The 27,588-nt window shown below is 65.7% G+C and overlaps 2 protein-coding genes across 3 annotated transcripts; one reads left to right on the forward strand and one right to left on the reverse strand.

The window, feature by feature from the left end:
* The first annotated feature begins 859 nt into the window (after positions 1-859).
* PRSS27 (serine protease 27) lies at positions 860-5,863 on the forward strand. 2 transcript variants are annotated; one of them, XM_058286597.1, is made up of 6 exons: positions 860-908; positions 3,116-3,142; positions 3,709-3,871; positions 4,462-4,736; positions 5,054-5,223; positions 5,444-5,863. In XM_058286597.1, exons 1-6 carry the CDS (start codon positions 866-868, stop codon positions 5,741-5,743), a joined length of 978 nt encoding a protein of 325 aa, XP_058142580.1. In that variant the 5' UTR covers positions 860-865; the 3' UTR covers positions 5,744-5,863. The 2 variants fall into 2 exon arrangements, with proteins under 2 accessions (XP_058142580.1, XP_058142581.1); XM_058286598.1 differs by having other exon boundaries at positions 4,465-4,736.
* A 1,612-nt stretch (positions 5,864-7,475) lies between these two features.
* Positions 7,476-27,521, reverse strand: KCTD5 (potassium channel tetramerization domain containing 5). The gene is made up of 6 exons (XM_004474858.4): positions 27,245-27,521; positions 18,924-19,032; positions 16,851-16,942; positions 15,682-15,777; positions 13,352-13,477; positions 7,476-9,080 (listed from the first exon to the last, which is right to left on the reverse strand). Exons 1-6 carry the CDS (start codon positions 27,494-27,496, stop codon positions 9,051-9,053), a joined length of 705 nt encoding a protein of 234 aa, XP_004474915.1. The 5' UTR covers positions 27,497-27,521; the 3' UTR covers positions 7,476-9,050.
* Between the last annotated feature and the right edge of the window lie 67 nt (positions 27,522-27,588).

The following is a 27,588-nucleotide window of genomic DNA, read 5'->3' on the forward strand; positions in this document are numbered from 1 at the left end:
CAGCCCACAGGGCCTCGGGGGTGCGTCGAGGCACACGCGGGCCACGCGAGAGCTCCTTGTGCAGGAGGGGAAACTGAGGCAGGGCGCCTCCTCGGTCGCCAGTGTCTCCCCGCTCCCCCGCCCCCAGGGCTGGAGGGCAGTGCCCGGGGGACCCACCCGTACCCCGAGCCAGGCTCTGACGTCAGCCCCGTGCCCCACATAACTTCCTCCCGCGGCCCCCGTCCCGCAGCCCGGCCAGCCGCGCCCAGGGCAGGGACGGCCACCGCGGCCCGCCCTCCCAGGAGCTGCTGCCGCCTGCCCCTCTGGCCCGCGGATTGCCGCTTGCGGGAAACCCCCCGCCCCCCCGCCTGGGCGAGCAGGTGCAGCCACCCGGGCCGGGGGGTGGGAGCCGCTGGGGGCGTCGGGTCGCCCTGGAGTTTGGGCATGGTCTTGGGGGACACGTGGGGTGCTGGGGCCAGCTGGGGGCCCCACCAGCCGAGCCTCCCCTGCTCTCTTCCCCGAGCGCCCCCCCCACCTGTGGCCTGAGCTGCCCACGGCCCTTCGATTGGGTCCCTGCGGCCGGGAGGCCAGTAGGTGCTCAATAAACAGCGAGTGGAGGGACAGGTGGCAGGAGCAGGGAGGGCCTCGGGGGGCGTCAGCTCGGGTGGGCCTGTGCTCCTTTATGGTGGGGGAGGGCGCCACGGGACAGGCGCCCCCAGGCCCGGGGACCCGGGGGTTCAGGGCCGGGGCACGGCTCCGCTCTGGGGCGCCTCCTTCCTGCCGGGCCGGGCGGACAGGTCGGGCGGCATAGCCGGGCCCACACTCACCCGCAGCATAAAACCCACTTCACGGGCCCGGCGGCCACCAGCGCCGCGGAGCTCCCGCCATGAGGGCCCCCGCCGCGCTCGTCCTGCTGCTGCTCGGGCTGGGTGAGTCCCCGAGGCGCGGGTGCCGCTGGGGGCGCCCCAGCAGGCCGGGTGGGGAGGGGCCCCGCGCCCCCCGCGCCCCCTCCCGGAGGCCCAGGCTTGCTGCTCCTGCCCTCACCCCACCCCTGCTGTCCCTCGGACTCCTGAGCGCTGGTGTGCACCCCGGCTCCCAGGCGGCGCCCCGGGGCATTCGGGGCCACGAGGCTGGGGTCGGGACTCGGGTCTGATGGGCCCCCGGCGGGGGAGGCTCAGCCCACGTGGCTGGTGAGGGGGCTCGGCAGGGCTGGGGCCAAGGGTGCAGGCCGCGGGCACCCACGTCCCCGCTCCCAGCCTGGGGTCAGGCCGGGGCGCTGCCTGCCAGGCCGCTCCCTGCGGGGTGTCCACTCTGCCCTGGAAAACCTCCCGCATTCCTGGGCCGGCCCGGCCAGCCCGGCGGCCGCTTCACTTCCCTGTCCTCAGGCCACCTCCCAGGGCCCGGCTGGGTCACCCGAGGCCGCGGGCGCCCGGCTTCCTCGTTCTGGGTGGTAAGGCCCCCCTGCCCTGCCGCGCCGCCCCCCCCGCCCCACGGCCTCCTGGCACGGGGACAATGGCACACCCTGAGCCGACGCCATCTCCCCCAGGAGGGGTCCCAGCCATCAAGGTTATTGCCGCAGTGCAGAGAGCACCCCAGCCCGGGGCTGGCCTGGCACCCACCAGGCCCCGCCCCGCCCAGTGACCAAGCCGCATCCCCGCCAGCTACGGGGGCACCAGGGTCCCTGGGCCTCGGGACAGTGGACCTGGCGCCGCTGGCAGCCTCTTCCAGCCCCCGGCAGGACGCCCGCTCCACGGAGCCCAGATCTCCAATGACCCCCTCCCCGTTGGCCCCGGCACCCCGGCTGCTCGCACTCTGTTCCTCCGCGCATTCCCTGAGCTCAGGATCCCCGGATGTGGGCTCTGCCCTCAAGGGGCCCCCGGCCCCGAGGGGAGAGGAGGTGAGTGGTGCCACAGGGCGCCAGCAGGACAGGGTGCTCAGATGAGGGCGCAAGCTTTCTGAGACAGAGCGTGCCAGCATGGAAGGCTTCCTGGAGGAGGTGGCATTTCCTGAGGCCTTGAACAGTAGGAGCTGGTCCTGTGGAGATACCCAGGTAGAGGGTGGCAGGAGCAAGCGGCAGGGCCCGGGGAGCTCGGCAGGAATGCCCAGCAGCAGAGTTCCGCTGGGCTGCGCGGGCGCGCACAACCCCGGAGAGAGGCAGGAGCTGAAGGCTGGCGGCGGGTGCCAGTGGGGACGGGCCGGGCAGGGGACATCGTCTGCAAGCCCAGGGATCAGGCTTCGGGGGCCCGGGGCGGGGGTCGGGCGTCCAGACCTAATTACCTGGTGTTACAGGAAGAGGAGAGGGGCTGGCGGGGGGAGCGCCGGGGTGCTCCTGCCCGCCTGGCCGACCGCCCCGCCCCGCCTTTGAAACGCGGCCGCTCCCTGCCCTCTGCTCGCAGCCTGCCGGGGTCACCCTCTCCGTGCCCCCTCGGGGTCTTCGTCCCCGTCACGGCGGCGGGAGTGTGGCCCTGGGCTGGAGAGAAAGGGGGTCTTGTAAGACCCTTGGGGTCCTTGTCCCCGCCTCCACCTAGAGGAGTGGCTGCAGCTCCCGCGTCCTGGCCCCGGGGCCCTTGAACCCTGGGGAGGCGCTGAGGGCCGAGGTGGGGAGTGAGGCAGCTGGAGGGGCTGGGGTCTCAGGGTGGGGCGGGGGCTCGGGGCCTGGGCTAGAGGCCGCGGCGTAGCAGGCCCTGCTCCTGCGACCAGGGGGCGGCGCTGGGGTGGGAAACGGGGGTCCCCGGCTTCCCCCGCACGGCCCCGCCCCCTCACCCCCGGGGGCCCGGGCTCCAGCCGCCCAGCGGGCGCCGTGCCAGAGGGAGGGGCGAGCTCCGGGACACCCGTGAGGGACGCCAAGCCGCGGGGGGCCCGTGCTGTCCCCTGCTGGGCTCCCCTCGGCAAGGAGTTCGCCCGGCCTTGCAGATGAGCACCGCCCGCAGGCCTGGGCCTGGAAACCTCCCGGGAGCCAGGCCTGGGGGAGGTGAAACGTCACCCGCCTCTCCTGCAGGGCCCTCTGCGGACCTCCTCTGAGGCCCGAGGAGGGTGGCGGGGCCTCCGGGAGGGACGGGCTGGCCAGCGGGGCTGCTGCCGCGGGGGCGCAGGCCTGGGCCCCGCAAGGCGGCTGACTGCCCTTCTTGTTTTTCAGGGACTCAGCGCGCCACGGCATCCAGTGGTGAGCACCCAGGGCCTTTGGGTGGGGGTGGGCGCAGGAAGGACCGGGGTGAGCCGGGCTAGGGCCCCTACATCAAGGGGCAGAGGGGAACTGCCCCCCACGTGCACACCCGCCCCCTGCCGTGCCCCAGCGGACCGCGCAGCGCACCCCGCATCCTTCCCAAGGAGGGAGAGGTTGGGGGGAACTCGTGCCCCAAGAGGAGCAGAGGCCGGCCCAGCGCCCGGCGGGGTGGGACAGGGGCCCGGAGGCAGGGGCCAGGGGAGGGCCCGCAGAAGGGACGAGAACGAAGCTGTGGCCCGAGGACCCCCGCACGAGCGACGGCCCTGTACGGTGGCAGCCCCTCTGGGCTGCCTTCTGTGGAGGGGCGCGGCAGCCCGTCCGCAGTCCTCCCGGGTCCTTCGGGAGCCCCGGCTTTTGGGGCGGGCTCCAGGGACCCTGGGACACGAGCTTCACGAGCTCCGCGAGCTCCTTGCCCCTGCCTCCCCCTACCTCTGAGGGTGCAGAGCCGGGAGGGGGCCCCGCGCCCCGGGAGCCGCCCGCAGCGAGCGCGCGTCCTGTCCCCGCAGGCTGCGGGCGCCCGAGGAGGCTGAACCGGATGGTGGGGGGGCAGGACGCGGAGGACGGCGAGTGGCCGTGGCAGGTCAGCATCCAGCGCGACGGGCGCCACTTCTGCGGGGGCAGCCTGCTGGCCAAGCGCTGGGTCCTCACGGCCGCGCACTGCTTCTCCAGGTGAGTCCCCGCCGGCGCCCAGCACCGCGGACAGCGCTCGCCGCCCCGCGCGCCCGCCCCGGCCCCCGCGCCCCGGCCCCGCCGCGGGGAGCCCCGACAGGTCGGCCATCCAGCCCTGTCCGCCCTCAAACCCAGGGCCCCTCCTCCCAGACCAGGGCCAGGCCCCAGACCGCAGACAGGGGCCCGGCCCCCTTCGCACCCGCTGAGGTCAGGGCCCACCCACACCGGAGTCCAGTAGGTGCCGCGTTCCGGGCCGCGGCCTGGCTCCCATCGTGGCCAGGTGGCCCCTCCACCCCAGGGAGACTTCCGGGGAGGGTCCCTACTCGCCCCACGTTACATACGAGGACAGAGGCCCAGGGAACTCGCTAAGGCACTCTCTGAGGTCAGTGCCGGGTGCCCGGGTGGGGCTCGGGGTGAAGGGCCGGCACCCCGACTTCATCCTGCGCCCTTTGGTGCTGCACCCCGCCCTGTCCCCTGGCGGTCACTGTTCTGACGAGGACGTGGCAGGTGGGGAGGGGAGTACCTGGAGGCAGGGGAACGCCCCTGAGCGCCGCCCCTCTCCAGGGCGCCCACCTGCTCTGTTTCCGCAGCAGCGCCTCGGACATGTCCCGGTACCGGGTGCTGCTGGGGGCGCGGCAGCTGGTGCAGCCAGGGCCGCACGCCGTGTACGCGCAGGTGAAGCGGGTGGAGAGCAGCCCCCTGTACCAGGGCATGGCCTCCAGCGCCGACGTGGCCCTGGTCGAGCTGCAGGCACCCGTCACCTTCACCAACCACATCCTGCCCGTGTGCGTGCCCGGCCCCTCGGTCGTCTTCAAGAGCGGCATGAACTGCACAGTGACGGGCTGGGGCAGCCCCAGTGAGCAAGGTGAGGCAGGGCCGGGGAGAATGGGGGACAGGCCCAGAAAAGGTCCTGAGCGCACTGGGGGCCACTCTGAACCAACCATCTTCTTCCTGCTGATACGGATGCAAATGAAATCGACTCCAATGCGGGGGGTGGGGTGGGGAGAGAAAGGGACAGCCGACCAGGAGGAGGATGTGGAGTAGGGGAAGGGGGTGCTGGGGAGGAGAGAGGAATTCTTTCCCACGGAAGAGAAAGTCTAAACCCGTCCAGAAAGGGGGAGAGCCCAGGCTGCGGAGTCTGGGAGGAGGCTGGCCTGAGCCACCGCTGCCCTGCGCCCGCAGACAGCCTGCCGCACCCACGGGTCCTGCAGAAGCTGGCTGTGCCCCTCATCGCCACGCCGCGGTGCAACCTGCTCTATGGCAAGGACGCCGAGGCCGGCTTCCAGCCCAAGGCCATCAAGGACGACATGCTGTGCGCCGGCTTTGCTGAGGGCAGGAGGGACGCCTGCAAGGTGGGGACCACGGGCACCACGGGCCACCCCGTCCAGGCGGGCGCCGCGGGAGGCGCGTGCCTGTGGGAGGCAGACCCCGCAGCAGAGTCCAGGAGGAGGGTGGGGGTCTGGGGCCCTGGGACCTGGGTGACGCGGGGCAGGCGGTCTGGGGGTGCTGGAGGACCTGGGCTGGGGGCTCCCACGCGAGGCGCGCGCTCCTGAGGGTGTCTGCCCCACGCAGGGCGACTCGGGGGGCCCCCTGGTGTGCCTCGTGGGCCAGTCGTGGCTGCAGGCGGGCGTCATCAGCTGGGGCGAGGGCTGCGCCCGCCGGAACCGCCCTGGTGTCTACATCCGCGTCACCTCCCACCACGACTGGATCCACCGCGTCATCCCCGAGCTGCACTTCCAGCCCGCTGGGGCCCCGGCGGGGGGCCAGGGGCGCGGCTCCTGGCTCCAGCAGCCCCCCGGCCGCAGCCCTGCACCCCGCCTGGCCGCCCTCGCGGCCCTCCTGCTCCTGCCGGCCCTGCTCGCCGGCCTTTGAGCGCCCCCCGGGGCGGCCCCCAGCCTCGGGGGCCCTGTGGACGCTTGTAAATAGCCCCCAGCCCCTCCCCTCAAAGGCCTGTCATTTTATTTATGTTCACACCCCAATAAAACACGCACCCCGGGGCCTGCTGTCTGCTGCTGACCCTTGGGACAAGGAGGGCGGGGGGATGTGGACCCAGCGGGTCGGGCAGAGCTGGGTGGGGGCGATGCCCAGGACGCGGGCAAGGCAGAAAGGACCTGGGCGTGAGAAGGGAAGGCGGAGGGCGAGGCCTCTCTGAGGCGTGGTGATGGCACCATCCCTGTTCCCTTGCCTCAGTTTCCTTGCCAGTGCGGCCCTAACCTCGAATGTCAACAGGCCACAGGGGACAGCACGTCGGCAGCGTGGGCATCGGGCGAGGCCGAGGGAGGGCCGCCTGGGCGCCAGAGCCTGCCAGGCCAAGGGGGACCCCGCAGCTGTCCCCACAGGGGCTCAGCCACATGGCTGCCCTCGGCCCAGGTTTCTCTCCGTCACAGCAGGGAGGGCAGTGGGCTGGGAGGGTGCAGCGGGGGTGCCTGGCCCCAGACCCCTGCTCTGCTCCGCCCCTGCCCCCAGCCTGCTCTCCAAGCAGTCTGCAGGGAGAGGGGACCCTGCGGCACAGGCTAAAGGCTTCCAAAGGAGCAGGGGCTCCTGTCACGCAGCTCCCAGCTCCCGGTGAGCCTAACACTGGGGCCGGTGGTCGGGAGCGAGACGCGTTTGCCGCAGGCCTGAGTCAGGACCCGGGCTGCCTCCCTCTCCCCCCGCCGGGCGTGCAGCTGACACGACGCTCCACAGCCCTCGACTACCACCACGCAGGGCCCTGGCAGCCGGGAGGGCAGGTGGCGCGCAGGGGGCCGGCAGTTGGGGCAGGGCAGCAGGGCAGCAGGGCAGCAGGGGTGGCGCGGCTTCCTGGCCCCGGGGGATGGCTGCGGGCTGCCAGTGGTACCAGCTGTGGGTGCAGGCGAGCCGTACGCAGCGGCGGGCACATGGGCACATGCTCACATGTGCGCACACAGGCCACCGGCGAGCCGTGTGCAGTTGTGGGCACACACGCCCCCGCTCGCTCCCCCGAGGCCCCGGGCAGGGGCTGGGTCTGGACCCCTCAGCCCTGGCTTCGAGCCCCAGCGCAGGCGTCTGCATGGGGGCCGAGGCCCAGGGCTGGGGGCGCTCAGGGGCAGGGTAGGAGGGACAGACCTGGCCCCCAGGACACATGTCATTTTTCACTGAGTGCTGCGGTCTGACAGACACACAGACCCGGCAGGTGCACAGACATCGACAGACACCAAGAGATGCCAAGACAACAGACATACAGACAGTGACAGATGCATTTACAGAGCTGTGTCCCCAGCTCAGGGGGCTCCAGAGAACGGGCCGGAGAGGAGGTGCCCGCTGCGGCGGTGCCCAGCTGCCCGGGCCCCGGGCGCCACCCGCAGCACAGCCGCCCCCGCCCGGGCTGGGCAGCGCTCCCTCCCACGAGGCTGCTCGCTTCAGCAGCCCGGAGGCCCCGGAGCGCCCGCCGGGGGAGCACAGCTCTTGGAAGCACTGGGGGCGGAGCGCGTGCGGCGCTGCCCGCCTGCTCCCGGCCCCGGCAGACACGCCAGTGCAGGGGGCAGCAGGGGGCAGCGGCCAGGCGGAGCAGGCTGGGGCGCCGCCAGCCCAGGGCGGGGTTTCTGTGGCAGCAGCTTTCCGGTGCATTTTAAGACACTAACAGTTGTTTTACTCATTCATAAATACACGATTTTATTTGCTATTTTCAGGGGAAACGTAGGCATTAAACATTAAGCTGATAAAATACGGATACCTAAAAAAAAGTATAAAAGTATAAATATCCCCTTAGAATAAATTTTAGTGAATTAAGTCTTAATATCTTTAAATTAAAAAGCCACAAGCCTACCAGAAATATCCAGGCCCCAAATTAGCTGGCGTAAGCAGCCAGGGGCTCCCTGCAGAGCGCCCATGCCAGGAGCACGCCACTTCCCCCAGGGCGCCGCTGGGGCCAGGGTCAGCAGGGACCACAGCTGCTTTCTAGAAAGGTTTTTAATCAACTGTTTAAGCCAAAAGTTTAAGGACAGACAACAGGCCTTACAAAGTGGAACAGCAAATCCTTGAGGCTGAGGACTCGCTTAACCAGAGTTGGCAAAGGAGAGGAGGGCACAGGCAAGCGTATTGGGGCGCATCTGGAAGGAGCCCCGTCAGGAGAGCTGGCGCTGGGCAGGGAGAGCCTGCTGGAGGGGCCGACGGTCCTGCCACCCGCAGGCGGAATCTACATCCAGAGCACGGTCCAGAGCACGGAGCAGCCGTGCAGCGGGGACCCTGGGGCCGCGGCACCACGTGGGCAGCAGAGCTGGCGCGGGGCGCAGGGCGCGGGCGCCTTGGCCTCGCAGGTGTCAGGAAGAACTGCATAGTTGAAGAGAAGAGCGAGGAGACTGGAAGAGGGCGTCCCGGGGTGTAAACATCCGGGATTCCCAGTGGGACCCAGGGTTTCTGCTCCGGGAGGCAGGCGGACGCCCCCGCCCCAGCCACGGGCACAACGAAGGCACCGAAAGACGCTGCCCCCGCGCCAGCCAGCGGTGTGCGGGACAGCGCAAACCCTCCCTCCCTGCAGACAAAAGGCCAATTCCAAACGGAGAACACTTTCAGGCATTTCTAAGAAGTGAAAACATGTGGTGGTCTATCCACACTTGGAAAAGGGATACAAAGTTCTCCTGCGTGGAAAATACAAACTGGGAAGCCGCAGCGTCTGCGAGCGCAGGCTGGGGGGCCTCGGCGCAGGGGCGGCGTGGGCTCCCATGGAGCTCACAGGGAGACCGCCCGCCAACGTGGCCCAGAAAGAAGCTGCCGGCCCCGCGGTCACAGCCTAGGCACGGAGCAGGGGACGGCGGTGCCCAGGTGTCCAGGGCCGGGCCAGTGGCACCTGGTCTCCAGCGGCTGCCCGCGGGAGGCCCGGCTGCTGTTTAAGGGCTGTGAAGTGTAGCACCAAGAACGCTGTCCTGACGTGATCTTCAGTGATTCGAACGAGTCGGGCTGCGAGCACAGCACCTCGGTCGTGCTTGGCCCGTGGAGGACCAACGTGGAGGCCAGCACGGGGCGCGCCGCCACCTGCCCTCCTCCGCCGCGATGGCCCTGCCTCCACAGTGGGCGACTCTCACCACCCGCCTCAGAGGCCAAAAAGATTCCAACTCAGATCTCTAGAGAAATTGTCAAAAGCAGGCTGATCCGGCCAAGCTCCTCGGCATGCGGAGCAATGCATCCTGGGAAAGGATGTCTCGCCGGCCCAGCGCGGCCTCGTTCACATCCGGGAACCCCGCTCTTGCAGAATCTGGAGAACACCAAAGGCAGAGAACGAGGCTCAGGCTGGCCGTGCAGGGCGGGTGGCCAGGCTGCCGGGAGCATGGCCTGAGCCTGGGCCCGCGGGGAAGCAGGCCCCAGGGGAGGGATGGGCCCTGCAGGGGGGCCGCAGCCACCAGCCACAGCCGGGCCCCTGCAGACCCCACACGCGGCCCTTGGCCCTCAGGCCCCCGCCTTGCATGCCCAGCCTGCCCATCCACCCACCGAGCCGACCCGCAGAGCACCTGGCCTCCCTTAGCACCTCACTCCGGAACCATCTGTGTGCACCCTGAAATTGGACTGGGAGCTCACAGGGCCCGTGGGGGTCTGTCACCACCCGGAGAGGCCTGGGAAGCACCCCCAAAGCGCAGCAGCCCAGCAGGGGCCTGCAAGGCACTTGCCGGAGTCGGGTCAGTGGTGCCCACTGGGCGGCAGGGTGGGCCCAGCAGGCGGCAGGGAGGCGGGGGCCGCTCAGCACAGGCAGCCCTGCGCAGGTCGCCAGAGACCACCAGGCGGGCCAGCGCTGCCCGAGTCCCTGGCAGTGGAAAGGAGCCCGCTGCACTGGGGAACTTCCCACCTGGCTCGGAGCTGAGGCCAGGGCGGCTGAGGGGCTGGGCCTTCCTGGCCTAGGCCCCGCTCACCTGCACGCCTGCCACTGACCTGCGAGCGTGGGCGCCACAGAGGGGTTGGGCCAGCCCGCCTCTGGGGGAGCCAATGGACAGTGGGCGAAGTGCCCCAGCCACCCGCCACCTGCTGAGCAGACCCAAATCCTTCCCCCTGCGCTCAGCCCCCAGAGTGGGAGCCGGGGCAGGGGCACAGGCCGCCGTCTACAGCCACCGAATGCCGTGTTTCGAGGACTCCAGGAGAACAGAACCCTCCCCGGCCGCCTCGGGGTGCTCAGCTCAGGGCTCCTGGGTCCAGCCCCTGCCCCCGGGTCTGCCCCACACCAGCCACAGTGGCTTGGCGGCCCCCACGCCTCCTGTCAGCCCCAACAACTGGCAGCACTCAAAGGCAGCCCCCGGAGGGTGGGTGCAGCTGCCGCCATGTGCGCCAGGGTCCACAGGCAGCAGCGGCTTTGAGGGGAGCCCAGGGGGCCCCAAAAGACCCCTGAAGAGAAGCCTCTCCAGCAGCACGGCCCCCGCCGTGCTGAGTGCGCTCCTGCCAAGGCCCAGGCAGTACCTGCTCCAGCCATGTCTCCAGACACGCTTGGCCCGGCCACCGTCCGGGGGGGCCTGGGCCCGACGCAGCGGCCAGCTGGGACCAGGGGGCTGCGCCTATGAGCAGCACCCTGCACACGGGACGCTGGGGGCCGGGCACAGTCCTGGCCGCCCTCCCATGTCCAGGGCCCTCACTCGGGATGGTGGATGCTCCACACCCGGCAGGGGCGGGCTGGGCCGGCTGGGCCACAGGGGCTAAGGCCACAGGAAGTCCGCACACTGGCTCCAGCACCAGAGCACGGGGAGGCCCCCATGGAGCCCCCACTGGCCCCCTGCTGGCTAATGAGACCTGCCACCACCAGGGCAGGCCGCCGAGAACTGAGCTGCCCAAGTGGCTGCTGAGCCCTGGAAACACGGCTGGTTGGTCCCGAGCCAGCTCTAAGGCCAACGAGCCAGATTCCCAAGACTCAGGACAAAAAGGAAGCAGCGTTTGGTTAACAATTCCCAGGCGGAGATGATGTACTTGGCTGTTGCTGGGATAGAAGCAGGCACCCTTCTGCCCCCCTCCCTTCTACTTCCCAGGTCCTGCCCACGGTGCTGCTCCCTCCCGTGGTGCAGGAAGCCGTTCTGAAAGGGCCTGACAGGAAGTACCTGGGCTGTGCCGGCCACGAGGAGCCGCGCGTGCCCCCCAGCGCCTCCCCAGGCTCCCTGCACGGCTGGAGGGCAGGGCCACCAGGCCGTGGCTGGGGGAGTGGCCCTCCCCAGGCAAGGCGATTGCGCTGGGTGGGGCCGCCCGCCTGCCCCCTACCACCCGGGACCTCAGCCTCCTGTTAGTGGTGATGCGGCAGGTTCCAGAGCTGCCACCACCTACGTGCCCACTGCAGGGCAGTGAGAAGCGGCAGGCTGGGCGGCACGGGAGCTTGGGAAGGAGCTGGAAGCAGATGGACAGAGACACGGGGATCATTAAAAAGGAATCCCCCCGTCACGAGGCAACAGAAAGTGCAGCCGGAAGGGCTCACTTGCTGGGCGGCTGGGCGCGTCCGTGAGGCTGCCCACTCGTGCCGACAGATCTGGGAGGCGCGCGCCCTTTCACCTCCTGCTCCTCCTGAGGCCTGACGCGAGGGCTGCAGAAGTGGGTAGAAAGAGCAGGGCGCAGGCCGAGCTCCCACCAACATGGGGCACGTGCGGCGTGAGAGGCCAGGTGGTGGGTGCTGGGTGCAGAGTGTCAGATCAGGCCTCCAGGGCTGCCAAGCTCACGGTGCCTTCACCCCACCCCAAGTCGGTGCCCTCAAAACCATCTCCTTGCCGTCCCGCGACGGGGAGAGGGGAGGACACCACTCGGGGGTGGAACGAGGGAGCCCCCGAGAGGCCCGCGCTGCCGGGGATGGCGCAGACCGCACCCTCCTGGTGGGGCGGGGCCACGTGCCCCCGAGCAGCCACGCGCAGCCCAGGACCTGGGAGCCCCACTGCTCCCCGGGGCGGGCGGCCGGCTCTCCCTCCCACCACTTCCCACTGGAGAGGGGCAGCGCTGGCCCCGAGTTCGGCCATTGCAGGGGACGCCCTCACAGAAACAGGGGGCCAGTGGGACTCGGCTGGTGGCTTGGCTCGCCCTGGCCCGCCCCCGATGTGCACCAGCCCACGAAGCCCCCAGCCACCCGGAGAGCCAGACCTCAGCTAAGAAGTGCCACCGGCCGGGCCCCTCCGAGCCTGGAGTTCCTAGAGAGGTGCGCAGCTGCGTCTTCACCGGCAGGGCATGCTGGGCACACCCAGGCCCCCCCCCCCAGCACAGGACGTGGCCTTCCGAGCAGCTGGCAAGCCACTCAGCAAAGCGAGCTCTGGGAAGGTGCCCAGGGAGTTTGGTCGTGAAGCGAAGTTCAGAAATGAAAGGCTTCTAAAAATAAACCACTCATCAAAGGTCCCTGGCCCTGCTCCAAGAGGGCGGGGCCCCCTTGTGGCTGGACTCGGCTTGCGAGAAGCGGGGGCTGCCTTCCGCAGAGGGCACCAGCCGGGCCCGGCCGCCCTGCCCTGGGCTTCCCTCCGTCTGCTGACCTGCCACCCCCTTGTGGAGGCCAATGCCTTGGCAGCAGAACACACTCGGTCACCGGCCCCACGGGCAGACGTGCTGGCCCAGGCCAGAGGCCACCGGGTCTGCAGGGTCCTGGGTTACCACCCCAAGCTGAACTGTACCGCGGCCAGTGCCATCTCTGGGCCTGGAGCTCGCGTGCCCGCTGGCCCCCGCCTGCCCTGCCTACTCCCGGTGCTGCAGAGCGGTGTCACTGTCACAGCGCGAAGGGGGTGTGGGCCGTTCGGGCTCCAAGCTCCAGCTGGGACGAGGCTGGACTCGGCGAGGACAGACATACCCACCTGCCCTGGACCCCTGGCCTTGAGGCAATGCTGCAAGAATCTGTAGCTCTCGTGGCAGGGCAGCCAGTGGCCCCAGGCCCTGGCCCCCAGCAGGGACGTTCGTCCCCGTTCCGAGAAGGACTGGCGCTGGCTGAGGCAACCCGCCGAGCACGCCGATGTCACAGGGTCTGCTGGTACTCTCGTCTCCCAAACTAAAGGCAATTCCCAAGGCCAGGATGGCAGGGCCCAGGCAGCTGGCCGCACTGCGCAGCCTGCCCAGCGACGGGGCGGGAGCCACGGGCCGCCTCTGAGCCTGGGGCTCCTGCCCTCTAGCTATCTGCCCTGGGAGCAGAGGCCCCGGGCCGGAGACGGGGCCTGAGGGGAGCCTGCTTGGCTGCGCAGCCAGCTGGAGGATTCGAGAACCACCCCCACAGGAGCAGCAGGCGGAGGTGAGGGGCGTGCTGCTGTGAGGACCCGGGCGGCTCAGCCTGCTGGGAAGGGCCCGCGGTCCCACAGGGCCTAAGTGCACCTCCGTCCCGGACCTGCCTCTGGTAAGCCCGGCAGACGGGGGACGATGAGGGAAAAAAGAAACATTAAGGGAGCAAACCACCAGGGGGGCGGGGGGCATGATGAGGGCAGAGGGAAGCGGCGCCAGAAGGTAAACGCCGCTCGGAAGGCCAGGCCCGCCACCAGGACCTGCCACCACGACCACCCCGCTCCTCACCGGCAGGGGCCCGAGGGCCGGGCGCCCCCCAGGGCTCACCTTGGCCTTCTCGCTGGGCTCGCCAGCTGTGCCGTAGGGGGCGTTGTGCAGCTCCTTGGACACCACGCACAGGAACTCGGCCTGGTCCTCCGTGCCGTAGGTGTAAGAAGAGCCGATGCTGACCAGCTGGGGGAGAGGGGCTGCTGTGAAGTGGCCGGAGGCTGGCCCCGCCAGGGTGCCTTCTGAGCGCTCCCACCCCTGCCCCCGGGAGCCCGGCCCGAGGCCTGCAGATGGCTGGGGCGAGGCACCCCCGCGTGCAAACCTGCCCTGCCCTTGCTGGAGAGAGCCCGGCGCAGTCGTGCCCCTCGCAGGGCCTTGGGCTCCAGCCCCTCTCTGCCGGCCCAGCCCGGTTCTGCGCAGCCCAGAGTGCAGCTCTGCTCTTTGGGCTTCACTGGTGTGAACTGGGAGGAAGAGGAGGCCCCTGAAGGAAGCCCCTGAAGGACAAGCTGTGAAAAGCAGGCTGGAATCAAGGCGGGGTCGGCGAGCCCACCCGTGATGGATGTGGAGACCCAGAGGCAGTCACGGGGAGGACGCCACCCTGGGCGCGAGGCCTCTCCCCTTCTGGCCCTGAGAACTGCAGGCCAGCGGAGAAGGGCCCGGTGCCGAGAAGGTCCAGGCCAGGGCCTGCGTGCCAGCTGCACAGCGGGGCCACTCCGTGGGCAGGACATCCGCAGGGAGGTCACAGGCACGGGGGCCACAATGCAGACCCCGAGGCCGAGCGAGGCCGAGAGTGGGCCCTCCCAGGCCCTTGGCTCTGTGACCGCCCGCCACGTCCCACGGCCAAAGAGGTGCTGGAGCGGGAGGCACCAGGGCGCAGGGCCGCGAGGGCAGGGGACCGTCCCTGTGGGATGAAGGCGAGATGCCCAGCTCGAACCACAGCTCAGGCGTCACTTTAAACCGAGGCCTCGAGTCCTAGGAGCCTGCTCTCAGCCGAGAAGGCGGAGTGAAAGCTTAGAGGTGACCCTCGTTAACGGTGGTAAGCTCAGGGAAAAGGCGAAGAGAAAGGAGAGTGGAAGGAGCCGGTGGGGCTCAGTGGCTGAGCGCTTGCTTCCCAGGCTCAAGGTCCTGGATTCAACCCCCGGTACCTCCTAAAAACAAAACAAAACAAAACCAAAAAAATGGAGCAACAAAAATTACAAAAATAAAAATAAGAATTTCTAAAGCTCCAAAGACAGGGTACAGAAGTTGCCCTGAGAGCGGAGCCCCGGTACGAGGTGACGCCCCAGACGCAGAGAGCGGGTGCTCCGGGAAGATGGGATGGAAGCGCAGCCCCACACAGGGTGCACAGGCAAAGCCAAATGTCTTCTGGAATTTAGAATTTCAATTACAAACTGCAGTTTCATTCCGAACAATTTACATTATTGCCTCTATTAATACTGTACAGCAAAAATGCATAAATTCACCTTCTGCTATCACTTAAAAGTAAGTACAGAGAAGAAGGGAAAAAAACAACAGAAAGTAAAAAAAAAAAATTTAAAAAAAGGTACAAAAAAGCACTGGAAAGTAGAAACAGATGGGTAGAAATGAATGGCCACCGCGGTTTGGGGCTCTGGGGTACAGACACTGGCTGTGGGGAGCCGTGGGTGGGCCTGGCTGGGGTGGGACCTGAGGCTTCTCCTTGCCTGACCAGTGCCCAGGGTCAGTGCCACCCCTTGGTGCCTCTGCCTACAAAGAGGACCTGCCACGATGAGGCAGTGGGAAAACTACTCTCCACCAACAGACACCTTCAAGGAAAGAGGAAACAGCAAAAACAAATAGAGAAACAGACACACAGAAAGGACACGTCCACGTGGCCCGAGGACCGCGGGCAGGTCAGCGGCCCTTTCCACCGAAGCCTCTTCAGGAGCCGACGTCCTGCCCGTGGGGACTGGGGGCAGGGCTGGGGCACGGTGGGAAAATGAGAGGAAGCAGGAAGGGCACACGGCATCCCACGGCCTCGCCAACCCAGGGCAGGAGAGGGCGCCTGCCATTAGCCACGCAGCATGGAGAGCAGAGGCGCAGGGGCTGGGCTAGGCCACGCTCAGGACGCAGACCCAAAGCCCCCGCCCCACAGAGGTGCAAGCTCAGAGAGCTGTCCCTGAAGGAAGAGGCACCAGAGCTGGGAGAGGGCTGGGGCAGGCCTGGGAGGGCGGCCTTGGACACCGCGGCCCTGCGTCTCCACTGCCCACGACTGGCCCGACTGGGAAAGGCAGAGGGGGTGCTGTCTGCCTGGCCCTCAGACCCACGGGGAACACCGGGCTCAAGCGAGGGCACGGTGCCAGGCCCACCGAGAGGCCACCAGGCTGCGGGGGCAGGCGCCTCACGAGCCGCCCCTGGGGCCGCCCCCTCACCTGCTCGAAGCGCCAGCCGTCGGACATGGTGGACACCATCTGCGTGAGCTCCTCCTCCTGGCACTGCAGCACCCGGTACACGTGCTTGACCGGCACCTGCGAGGCATGGCCTGGTCAGCCCAGCAGGCCCCGGGCGGGCCCCACCGCCCTCGGCACCCCGGGCCTGACGGCCCTGCCCCAGGTGCGCTTCCGAGACGGCCTCTCCCAGGACCCGGGGGAGGCTGGCATTTATTTTCCACCTCTCAGAGCCATGTCAACCCTGAGCAACTGCACAAAAGCAAAACAACAGCCAGGAACAGCTGCTGTTTTCTGCTTCCTCACTTGCCTCTGAAAACATTTCTATTTCTAAATTCCAAAACAAAGTGCGCCATGTTCCTGAAATCCCAGGAGCACTTGTGGGAGTGTCCATTTTGTTCTACATGGAGGAAAAACAACCCATCCAGTGCTGAGTTAACCGCTGGGGACAGAGGCCAGCGGGGAGGGGGGTGGCAGGTGGAGAGCAGCGTCCACCACGGAAGCGGGGCCTTTGCTGAAGCTGAACCGGCTTCCTCCAAGTTCCCTTCCCTTCTGATCTGCTCGTCAGCTGCCCGTCACCCGCCGTCCGTCTGTCACTGAATGCTGCCCTGTGCTAGGCCCCGCTCTGGGGCTTGGACCACGTTGGCAAGGATCCGGCCCCCGCAGCGCTCAGCTGACGTCTGACACACAAGTGACAAGCAGCACAAAGATGAAGTCACCCGTGATGACAGTGGGCCCAGGGATGCTCCTGACGTGAGGGCCACATGCCAGACACAAGCCCCGTCCGAAGCACAGGGGTCCCCGCCCCACGGAGCCAGGTGTTCTAGTTTGCGAAGTAACGGACAGCGACATTAGCGCATGTGTGTGGACAGCACTGCGCCCTGGAAGGAGGTTCCCTGCTCCTTGGTGTGCAGATGGGGCGACTGAGGCAGAGTTTCACCTAGAGAGACCCCGAGGCAGGGCGCACCTGCCTTGCTCAGCGTGTCTCAAGGACGGCGGGTGGTGCTGGCTCAGGGCGCCAGCTGGGCTGCCTCGGAAGGAGGCGGCAGGGAGCGCAGGCTGCAGGAGGGCGACAGGAGGGGCCTCCCTTGGGGCTGGCCGGGCCAGAGTCACTACACCCACCGGGACGGGAGGCCCACAGCCAGGAGGCTCACCTGTGAGGTTTTGCTGTCTCGTTCTCTAATTTTGTCCTTTACGAGCTTTATTAACGAGGTGATGTTGTAAAATTCTGCTTCCTCCAGCACTCCTGGAAGAGAACAACGTAACTGTCGTTTTCACCAAACCAAAGCCAGCCAAAGAACAGGCAGGCTCCACGCCTACCCCCGCCTGGCGCAGACAGGGACTCTTGGCCCGCACCTGGCCCTCTGCCGCAAGTGCGCGCGTCCTTGGAACCTTCACACACCCCAGTGGGGCTCCCGGGGCATGAGGGCAGAGGGTTGGGTGTGGGGCAGCGTGCTTCCCCAGCATGGGGCGTGCCGTGGCCACAGAGTCAAAGGCAGTGCCTTGGTTCCCTGCAGAGCTTCCCAGCAGGCTGGGACGCACCTGCCACCCTGTCACAGCTCAAAGGCCGCCTGCCCTGTGCTCAACGACCCACCGCGCACCTGACAGGGCCTTGTGGGGCCCCGAGGCACTTGGCACTTCAGTTTCCCTGTGTGAACTGGAGAAGGCGGCTGGCTCCTGCTTTGGGAACTCCCCTCTTCCAGAGGATTTTCATCTACTGTAGCCCTTAGCCATTAGCTCTAAACCTCCTGAAAATTCTAGAGAAAAGGCCCAAAAGGCTTTGCAAGCCAGCACCTCCTCGTGGGTCCCCCCCATGGTCCAGAGCATGGCATCCTGCACAGACCTTGCCCCCTCTGGCACGGCCCCCAGGCCAGCAGTGCCGGGAGCTCATCAGAGCCACAGACGCAAGCCATGTCCCAAGAAGACCCAAACAGGGGCGGGCGGCTGGGAGGCCTTCCTTCAGATTGGCCACCCTGCTGGGAGGCTACACAAGAGCAATCCCTGGGTGATGGCAGCGATGTACGAAGGACAAGCGGCCTGCCGACACCCCTCTCCAGGCCCACCCCCTCAGGCCCGGGGACCTCACGGGGGCCAGCCTGACAGCAGAGCAGGGCACGGCGTCCTGCGGCGTCTCTGTGGAAGGTGGCTTCATCCCCTAACAGCCACTGCTCGGGCGGGAGAGGGTGCTCAGGAGGGCTGGTGGGCCAGGCGTCCGGTGAGGGCCGTCAGGCCAGGAGGGCCGGGCAGGCCTGGGGCCTGGACCCGCACCCCAAGCAGCAGCAGGAGTGCTGGTGTGTGACGAGCACACAAGCCCTCAGCCCCAGGGACGCAGCGCTCCTGCCCTTTGACTGAGGTGGGGGACCAGGGTGGGGGGGCTGCAGGGTTCAGGGAGGAGGGCAGGCTCTGAGACCCAGAGCGACGGAGTAAGGGGCAGAGCCCCAGACCCGTCATGGAGATCCACAGGGCTGGGGACGCAGGTCAAGCCAAGAGGGGACGTGTCCTGGGGTCTCTGGGGCCTGCTTGAAATGAGACCCCCCACCTGACTGCTGGGCCGGCAGCACCCAGGCTTCCAGGCTCAGCCCGGGGACCAGGCGGCTGTTCTCCGGGCTCCTCTGCTCAGCAGCCAGCGGCAGGACTGAGGGTGCCGACCCACAAAGGCAGGCAGCTCGGCGTGGGGGGCGGTGGTGCTCACCGCCTCACCCAGCCCTTGAAAGCTGGCCGTGGGGACGGAATCAAGGCTGTTCTCTCCGGGGACGTCCACAGACGCCTCAGCCGACCTCTAGCCAACGCGTCTGTCAGAAGGGCCAGCTCCCAGCAGAGCAGCCCTGCCCCACGCAGCACGCAGAGCCCACACTTGAAAGGGGAGCGCAGGAGACGGCCTTGGGTGGGAGCCGGGCCAGGGCGGCTCAGGCTAAAGGCTGAGCCAACGTCCCAACAAGGCAACTCGGGCCTCCCCGGAGTCAGTCGCTTCCCGGAGGAAGGAAGCACGGGGGCAGGTGGTGGGTGCTGCCGAGCAGTCTCACCTCTGAGCGCCCAGTGAGGGCGCCTGTGGGTGGCAGGCAGGCTGCCCTCGGGGTCCTCGGCTGGCGCCCCCGGCCCCACCACCTTGCTCCTCAGGACACTCCAGCTAGGGCAGGTCCAGGCCTTAGGTCAGGCCTGTCATCAGGACCCCATCCCCGGAAGGAAAACTCCAAAACTAGGGTATTTGTGCAAAAAGGGTGGCTTACCTTCCTCGGCCAGGTCTCTATTGATGACCAGCTTCCCGTGTCTCAGGTAGTTCAGCACTGGCCCAAAATAAGCGGGGTCTCTGTCTATTAAGTAGGCGCCCGTCTCGTCCTACAAAGAATGAAGCACGGGGATGTCAGGACGGGCTGAGGAACCAGCGCTTGCACACACCATGCCAGGCCACGCCGGGGCTGCAGCACGCTGGGGACACACGCCTCCCTGCGGTCAGGCTGTCAGAGCCCCTCCGTGGCACGCCAAGGCGCTCCCAGGCCCCCTGCACCCCCAACCCCGCCTGAGGTCGCCATTGCAGGGCTAAGCCGAGTCGGGAGAAGGCATGCCCGGGCGGCGCAAGCTGGGTGCTGACCGCAGGCCTCCCTGGCGGTGAAGGGACCACAGGTCGGAGGAGCAGCACCACGGGCCCGCGATCTGCCAGGAGGTGGCCGCCGGGCAGCTGCTGGGGTCGGGCAGTCTCCAGAAGAGACTGCTCAAGGGGGCCCTCCCGCCCCGGGGCGAGCCCCAGCTTCCCAGAGGCCGGCGCCTGCCCGAGGCCGCAGCCCACAGCCCAGGCCCCTCCGGAGCTGACGAGCTGGCTTAAAGCGCGGCACCTCAGGCACCAAGGCGGCGGCGCCAGGAGGCCCCCAAAGCGCGGGCAGCGCACCGCGGGTGCGCCCTGAGTTGTGGGTGGTGGGTGCGATGGTGGTGTGGTGGGAGCGCCGCTGCTCCGGGGGTGCACAGCACCGACCAGGGGCCACGGGCAGGCAGGAGCAGGGCGCTGCCCCTCGCCCAGGCCCCCACGTGGGCTCCGCGCCAGAGGCGGGCCTTGCTGCCACACCTGTGCTGGAGGGAACCAGGCCCCCCCGCCAAGCGCTGTGCTCGCGGGGCCCCCAGGGGCCAAGGCTGCCCTCGCAGAGGGGGTCTGCACCCGGCTCTCACTGGCAGCCGGCCCTGGACCCCGAGCCCCCGTGGGCGCCAGAGCCCAGGACCCAGGGAGGCGGGGGTGCCCCTCACAAAGCAGCGCGCCATGCTGGGGCCACAGTATGGTTCGCGGACATCAACTTCTGCAGTGTGCGCTGTAAAACGTCGTGGGGTTCAGGGGTTTCTCCCCCAATTCCACCTCTAAACACCTGCTTGTCTGAAGAGCAAAGCGAGAAACCCGACTAAGCCGAGACGGCGCTGAGGGCTGTGGCGCCCCTCTGCCGTGCGGCCGCCCTGAGCAGCAGCGCCCAAGAGCCACCTGCGCCCCCTTCTGCAGCGTGCTCAGGAAGCAGGGGCCGCGTGTGCTTGGCAGGGAGGTCTCCCGCGGCTTTGTAACAGCGCTGTCTTCAAGACCACTCTCCAGGCAAACCCGTCCCCTCGACGGCCCCTCCCGCTCGAGTCCGAGTTGGCGCCTGCCCTGAGCCCGCAGCGGCCCTCAGAGGCCCGAGAGAACCGCCAGGCAGGGCGAGGCGGGCACCGAGTGGCTCCCGAGCACCACTGCGCGCCCCACTTGCCTGCAGTCCCCCGGGCTCTAGGCGGCCCAGCCCTGAGCTGACCTGTTGGGCTGTGGGCCAGGTGAGGTGGCACCCAGACCACCTCGGATGCGCGCGGGCTGCTGCCGCTTGTCCTGAGCTACGAGCGGGCAAAACTGGAGTGACACCCGTGGGACCCGCTCCCTGGGACTGCGGTCCTGAGCAGAGGTTCGGCAGGCGCGCCCGAGTCCAGCGCACACGGCGACCACCCTGGAGCGAGCAAGCCGAGCCCACGGCGCAGGGGCCACCTGCGCTCCCTTCCGGAGCCTGCGCTGCCTGCCCTGTTCGCCTTTCTGGGGAGGAAGGCAATGCTCAAGGACATGCTCTCCCAGTAAGCAAGGCCAGCCTCGACCACGGAGCTCGCCGGAGGCAGAAGCAAAAGGCTGCGCAGCCCAGAGCCGGAGCGAGGGACCGGGGTCCGGGGTGGGGGTGGGGGGTCCCTCCCAGGCACCACAGGGGTCTTGAGGGTGGCGACGGAGAACGAGCGGTAAGGCTGCCAGGCTCGCGAGAGAAATCCTGAACTACAAAGCACGCCGTCAGCCCAAGGCGCCGGCTTCGGGGGCAAGTGCCCAGCGGGAGTCCCTTCCTGCTCTCTCAATCCCCTTCCTGGGCTCAGAAACACACAAGGTCAGTGGAATACACGCGCGACTTCGAGGTGAGAGAGCAACGTGGTAGGAAATGCCTGGCAACCGGAAATTAGGTGAAGAGAGCTGAGCGCTGGGAACTAAACCTGGGAAGATTCCGTCGAATGGAAATGCGAAAGCACAGAACTTCCTGTTCACAAATACTTGCAATCAGCCAATTAGAAATATTTTGGTTTTATTCTGAAATCACCGATTTTAAGTGAGTCTATTTCAAATTTGCACACAAAACCTCCACCCTCTCCCTGTTTTGCCGGCAGAGGCCTAACCGAGGTCTGGGGTTGCCACGGGGCTGGGACCCTGCTCCTGCTTCCCAGACCCATCCCGACACTATGCACCCAGCATCGAGGGACGAAACCGGGAGTCCTGCTTGCTCCATTCCCCCCCACCCACCTCTTCCCACCTGTTCCCACCTGAATCCACGATGTCAGGCGCACCCAGAGGCCAGAAGAATTCCTCCTGCCGGGGCTCAGGGACAGGTGAAGGTTCTAGGCCCTGCATGTGTGAGTGAGAGACCCCCGCACCGCCTCCCTGGGAAAAAAGCCCTGCACCGTCACCCCAGTCCCTAGGGCCCTGAACCCCAGGGCACCTCCCAGCCACGGCTGGACGCCACCAGTCATTTGATGCGACTTAGCTGCTGGGACCCAAGACAACAGGGCTTCACACACGATCCAGAGAGCGCTCAGAAAGCAAACCCAAGTGGTCCGTGGCGGGCCGAGCGCCCAGGGGCTTCTCGTGGAGCGAACCCGCGCCCAGTTCCCCAGCAGCCGGTTCAACCAGGCTCCTCGATGACGATGACGCGCCAGCCGCGCTGCTGAGCAGGGCTCACTCCAGAGCAGGTATGTCATCAACCGTCCACTGACAGAGGCAGGGCCTGGGCCAGGGGCCATCAGGGAGGAGCCACGGGGGACCTGCACGCCCCACGCCAGGCCGACACCAGGCCACAGCTGGGCTGACGGTGCCCGCAAGAACACACATGCCGAGAGGCAGGGGCCTGCCTGTCCCGCTGCATTTCCAGGGTGGCTTCTGCCCAAGGACACTGGAGCGCAGAAAACCTGCAAATAAATCCCTACAGGTATCAGGTTACCTATGTTGGTTGCGTGTGTTTAAGACCCACCTGCGGGCACCAGGGAAACAACTAGAGACAAAAAGGGGGGGGGGCACAGTGGCTGCTGGAGCAGAGCGCTGGAGGCCGCAGGTCCCTGGCTGCCAACACCCCAGAGCTGGGACGGCCTGGACCCAGCGCCCTGAGTGCTGGCAGACGCTGGGCACAGGAGGGCGCTCTGCAGCCCGGCGTCCCGGCCCTCCCCTCGCCGCTCTGCTCCCTCATGTGCCCACGCTCCTCCTCAGCCCTCCTTGCTCCCTGCGCCCAGTGTGGCCTGTGTCGCCTCCAGAACTGTGGCCACTCGTGCCTGACTTGCTAAGCCAGCAAACAGGAAGGTAAGAAACTCGCCAGGGATTAAAACGAGAAGGGTTATTATACATGTGTCACCACAATGAAAGCTAATGGGACAAAACCTGCCCAAAGGCCCCTGAAGTACAAGAACGGAGGAAGGAGGAGCCCGCCCGAGACAGCAGGGAGGAAGGCCCCGCATACCCCCAGTCCAGACAGCGCCCGCGGTGCCCGCCGCAGACACACACTGCCTTACTGCACTCAAACCCTGAGCTCTATCTTGCAAGAAACTCAGGTGCTGCCCAGGCAGGCCTGTCCCTCCCTGCGAGGCAGGCTCCAGAGTCACTGGGGCCCACCCTCCTGCTTGTCTTCTGGGGTCGGCGAAGAGTGGTGGGGGCACGTGGAGCAGTGAGGTAGGGGCACCTGCCAGGCAGGCACCCGCAGCTGGCTGGCTAGGGCCCCAGGGGTGACAGCCAGGCACCATGAGGTTTACAGAGATCAAGGGTCTTGAAGAGATGAACACTAACAAAAATCAATTTTGAAGGGAAGAAAAATGTTAGTGTACTCTTTCTTTCTAGAAAAAGTACCAAAAACAAACAAACCAAACTGTTGCTAAGAGCAGTTTCTATTCACTGCAGTGACCAGCAGCAGGCACTGGTAAGGAAAGAAAAGGTTTACTTTCACTCCCTTCTTTCTCACCAGGAGTCCAGGAGGTGGGTGTTACCTTCACTTTGCACAGAAAGAAATTAAGGTGCAAAGAGATGCATTAATTTACCCCAAATCACACAGCAGTCAAGTGGCAGCAGCCAAAAGAGGGGCAAGTCCTAAGCCTGACTTCCATCCCACCTGGGAAACCTACAGCACAGCAAGCCCAAGCCAGGGCGTTTGCAGGCGTCCTGCAGCCCAGGAAGAGGCCCAGCGCGGGCCGGTGGTGCAGGAGGGCCCGGCGCTGGGGCTGCCCAGACGTGTTGCCGCGCCACTGGGCTCCTTGCCTGCCTGGAGGTAAAGGCCGCCGGCTCGGTGGCAGCTGGCTTGGACCGAGTGCCATGGGAGGGCAAAAGCCACAACCTCTCTGGGGAGGTGCCATCAGCTCCTACGCACATGGCACTCGACTGCACCAGGCCTCTTGCGCCGGGGGCCGCACTCGCCTCCCGGGAAGGGCCTTAGGCTTCGCGGACCACACGCGCCTCTCGCGCCCCTCCAGCCTGCCTTTTTAGAGGGAAAGCGCCACAGCCTGCGCCAGGTGAGTGGGTGTGGCAGGGTTTGCCGACCGCTGCTAGAAACCAAGGCCTGTCCAGGTGGACAAGAGCAAGGCTTCACATGCATTCAGCCGAAAGAGGGTCTGCTGTGCAGCCGAGTCGTGTCCTCCAGGGCCGCTCAGGGGGCTGCTGGGGTGGGCAGCCCGGGGCTGGGCGGGCTGCCCCGACACCCAAGGCAAGCTCTCTCCTCAGGCCTTGGCAGCCCTGGCTTGTCAGCCGCTCGGCCCCGAGGGGCCTAGTCCAACCTGACCCCCGGGGAGTGGGAGGGCTGCCGCTGGTGCAGGAGGGACCACTGTGAGGCACGGCCTCCTAGCCACGGCCAAAAACAACGTGGAGACAGGTCCTCGCTCAGGTGTGGAATGAAACAGTCCACACCTCAGGACCCCCAGGCTTCGGGTCGTGCTTCTGTGCGGTGCCTTTCACCAGCTTTCTAATCCCGGAATGCCTGCCCACACCAAGCGCACCCAGAGCGAGTGCGAGCGATGCACCGTCAGGTGCAGAGAGCCTCCTCCCTCCAGGGCCCACCTGGTGCCACATCTGCAGCCCCAAGGCTGGACAAGGACCCCGTCCCCAAGCCCAAAGCTCCTGTGCACCCCTGGGCTCCTCAGGTCCCTCTCGACTGTGGAGAACGAACCCCCTTGATCCCACTAAATCTGAGGGGCTTCCACGGTGAAGCAGTAGTACTTCCTGCTTCCCTTTACTAACACAGGAGCTACTTCAGCTCTAGGCAACGACACACAACACCTACGAGCCAGGGACCATGGCGGACAGCGAGACGGAACCAAAGCAAACCAAACGCAGAGTACTGACACAGCGCTCAGGAGAAGCGCAGGCACGAGTATGACAGCCGGCCTGCCCCTGAGGGCTCACGGCCAGAAAAGATGACATGGAAAAGGAAAATGATACAGGACAAGGGTGCGCAAACAACAACGTGCACAACACAGCCAGAGCTGTTGGAGCAAGTCCTGGCAGGAAGAGGAAAACAAGCGCTTCAGCTGCCGAGAAGGAGAACCTCATGGAAGCAGCGGCTCCAGGCAGCGCCCGAGGAGAGAGGGTCTCGGGGCACAGTGGGCAGTGGGCCCGAGGCTTGGCCCTGACACAGGGCGTGTGAGAACGCAGGCGGAGGGCCAGTTGCAGCCCACGGCTGGGGGCGTGAAGCCAGCTGCCCCCTGCCTGGCACACAGCCCCCGACTCGGCGTGGACATGGGTCCCCGCCCTCCCTAACAACTTTGTCAACTAGTCACTCTTCCAGAACTCCTGCAGGGACCCTTCCACCCACACGTCCCCAGCTGACAGAGCTCACCCCTAGGGTGCCTGCCGTCCCTAGTGCCCTTCGGTCATCTTGTAAGCGCCAGCCAGACCTGATTGGCCTCCTGGAAGGTTCTATGTCTTGTGTTTCTTCTCCACCTTCAGGTGTTCCCACCCAAGCCCTAGCCCAAGGGCCCAGCATCACGCTCTGCAGGTGGAGCTGCCAGACCAACGTCAATAGAATGCCAGACAGGATACCTTCCCCAGCTCTGTGCTTAAGTTTAAGTATGAGGATATCTGCCAGGCATCCTTCATTCATTGTAGCTATGATGTCAGAGCATGGAGATTTTTACAGTGAATCAACATCCTGTTTGTCTTCCATCACAAAATTACCCCACTTCTCCTCACACCTCTTCCCCTCCACCCTCACCCTCAGATTCTTCATTCAGGGTTGTCTTCTCTAGGAGTAAATCTCCTTGGACATTCATTCATCAGAGCAGTAACAAAATAATTTGTGAAGGTGGAACTTTTAGGCATTTCTCTCATTTGAAAGAAAACACTGTATCAACGTGACTAATGTGAATTAGTATTACTCTTTCTGGCTCTTTCACATTATCCCTTATAAAAACTAACCCTTATTTACCAACAAGTATTTTCTGAAACACTGAGGCCGTATCTGCTATATTATCTTCATGCACTAACTTTGGTTTTACAATTTAGAAAGCAAACCAAATGTGCTTAAGGGGATGACGATGAAATAAAGCAACTTCAACACAGATTTAATGACAGACTAATTATTGTCCCCCCCAATTACTCTTATAGTAAAGCAGAGTTTTTAAAGGAATCTTAAGTGATAACCAAAGGGTGAAGAACAGTGGCACAAGCCAGAGTTAAACACCCGAGTCAGTTGTTCCAGTGTTGAATTTAGTTGCTGCCTCAAAAAAACCCAACACACAAGAGCAATTTGAAATGTGACTCAATATACAAAACAGGAGTGTATGAGTAGAAATGCAAGTGAATGACCACTTAGACCCACTGTTTACAAAGAAAAAAAACATTGAAGCATATACCCACACTATAAAAGGACAGTCACAGCTAACAAAAGTTGACTTCTTTCCTGGAGAAGCCTCCCATTTTCTGGGAGGTCAGTTCTCTTGAGAGCAAGAGAGCCTGGTCAAATCAGCAGTGGAAACAGCTGGAGGGAAGGGGTAGGACGAGAGAGCTGGCATCTCAAACCCTGTTCTCTACCAAGGTGGTTTTGTGGTAAGTTGAGGATGGTTTCTGTCTGGCTTCTCGCACTTGAAGAGGGATCTGAATCTTTCTGGGAAGCCTCGTGCACAGCAAATGTTGGGCTGACAAGGCACGAAGCCAAGTCCAATTACGCAGGCTCAACCGAGAGACCCAGCAAAGTTGGTGTAGGGCTTGTGAACTGCCGAGGACAAATCCGGGTAAGAATGAGTTTCAATCTCGTACAGCTCCCAAGAAAGACTCCTCCTTGGCCTTACGACGCTTGCAAAAGTAATAATGAAAACAGTTTCTATTACTGTCTGCACAACAGGATGAGCATTTAATTAAAGACAAGCTACAAACCAACCTCAAAATTCCTATCCTTTCGTGAGAGCAATGGAAAAACTAAAGTTACTTGGAAAGCAGAGTCAAAAGCTTTCCTACCTGCTGCTCCCTCTCTGACCTCCATCAGCCACTCCTCACTATGAGAAATGTCCCCTTTAAAAAATCTTCCTAAGGCACACCTTCTGAGAACTGCGGAGCAGGTGCCTGCTACACTGGCTGGAAAGGCTGGAGTGCCAACTCTCCAAACGCAAGTCAACGGAAAGGAAGACCACCTGTGCCAGCCCCCTAAGCCAGCGTTAAGGCAAACGTTCAGAAGGTGAAAGGATGAGACGAAGGCAAGGGCTCTCCGTTTCCGGAGCCAGCAAGAAGACTGGGACAAAGAAGAGGTGGGGTTCATACACCCGGGTAAAAGAATTTAGAGAGGCAAAGAGAAGAGACTTCACGGCAAAGTCCAGCGTCTGGGAGAGGCAAGGCAGAGGAGAGGCGTCCCGACAAGAGGCGGCTGGGCACCCGCGAGGCCGCTGGGCTCCCGGGCGCCATCCTCTCCCTCCCCGACCCAGAGGGGTCGGGGACGATCGGGGGTCGAGGGAGCGCGGGGCTCGGAGCCCGGAGCGAGTCCCTCGCCGGCGCCGAGTCACCTCAGCTCGAAGCGGGGGGTGCGCGGCAGGCCCCGGACCCTCGGCTGGCTCGCGCGGCCCTCACCTTGTCCGAGTCCAGGTCGGGGTCGGCCTGGCACAGGCGGTACAGGAAGGATTTCGGGTCTCGGCACAGCGTCTGCCGGGTGGTGAGGAAGTAGGTGCCGCCGACGTTGAGCCGGACCCACTTGGACACGCCGCCGGGGCGCTGAGCCGGGGCGCCGAGCCCCGCGCTGCAGCGACGGCACAGGCCGCCCCCCAGCCCCGCCCCGAGGCCGCCCGGCGCCGGCGGCAGCAGCTCGCAGCGACTCTCCGCCATGATCCCGGCAGGCCCCGCCAGCGCGCACCCCCCCCGCCGGAAGCGTCCGGCCTTTAATAGCGTCCTCCAGGCTCCGTCCCGCCCGCGGGGCT

This window comes from Dasypus novemcinctus, chromosome 23 (genome assembly GCF_030445035.2).
Source record: "Dasypus novemcinctus isolate mDasNov1 chromosome 23, mDasNov1.1.hap2, whole genome shotgun sequence".
NCBI classification, from domain to species: Eukaryota; Metazoa; Chordata; class Mammalia; order Cingulata; family Dasypodidae; genus Dasypus; species Dasypus novemcinctus.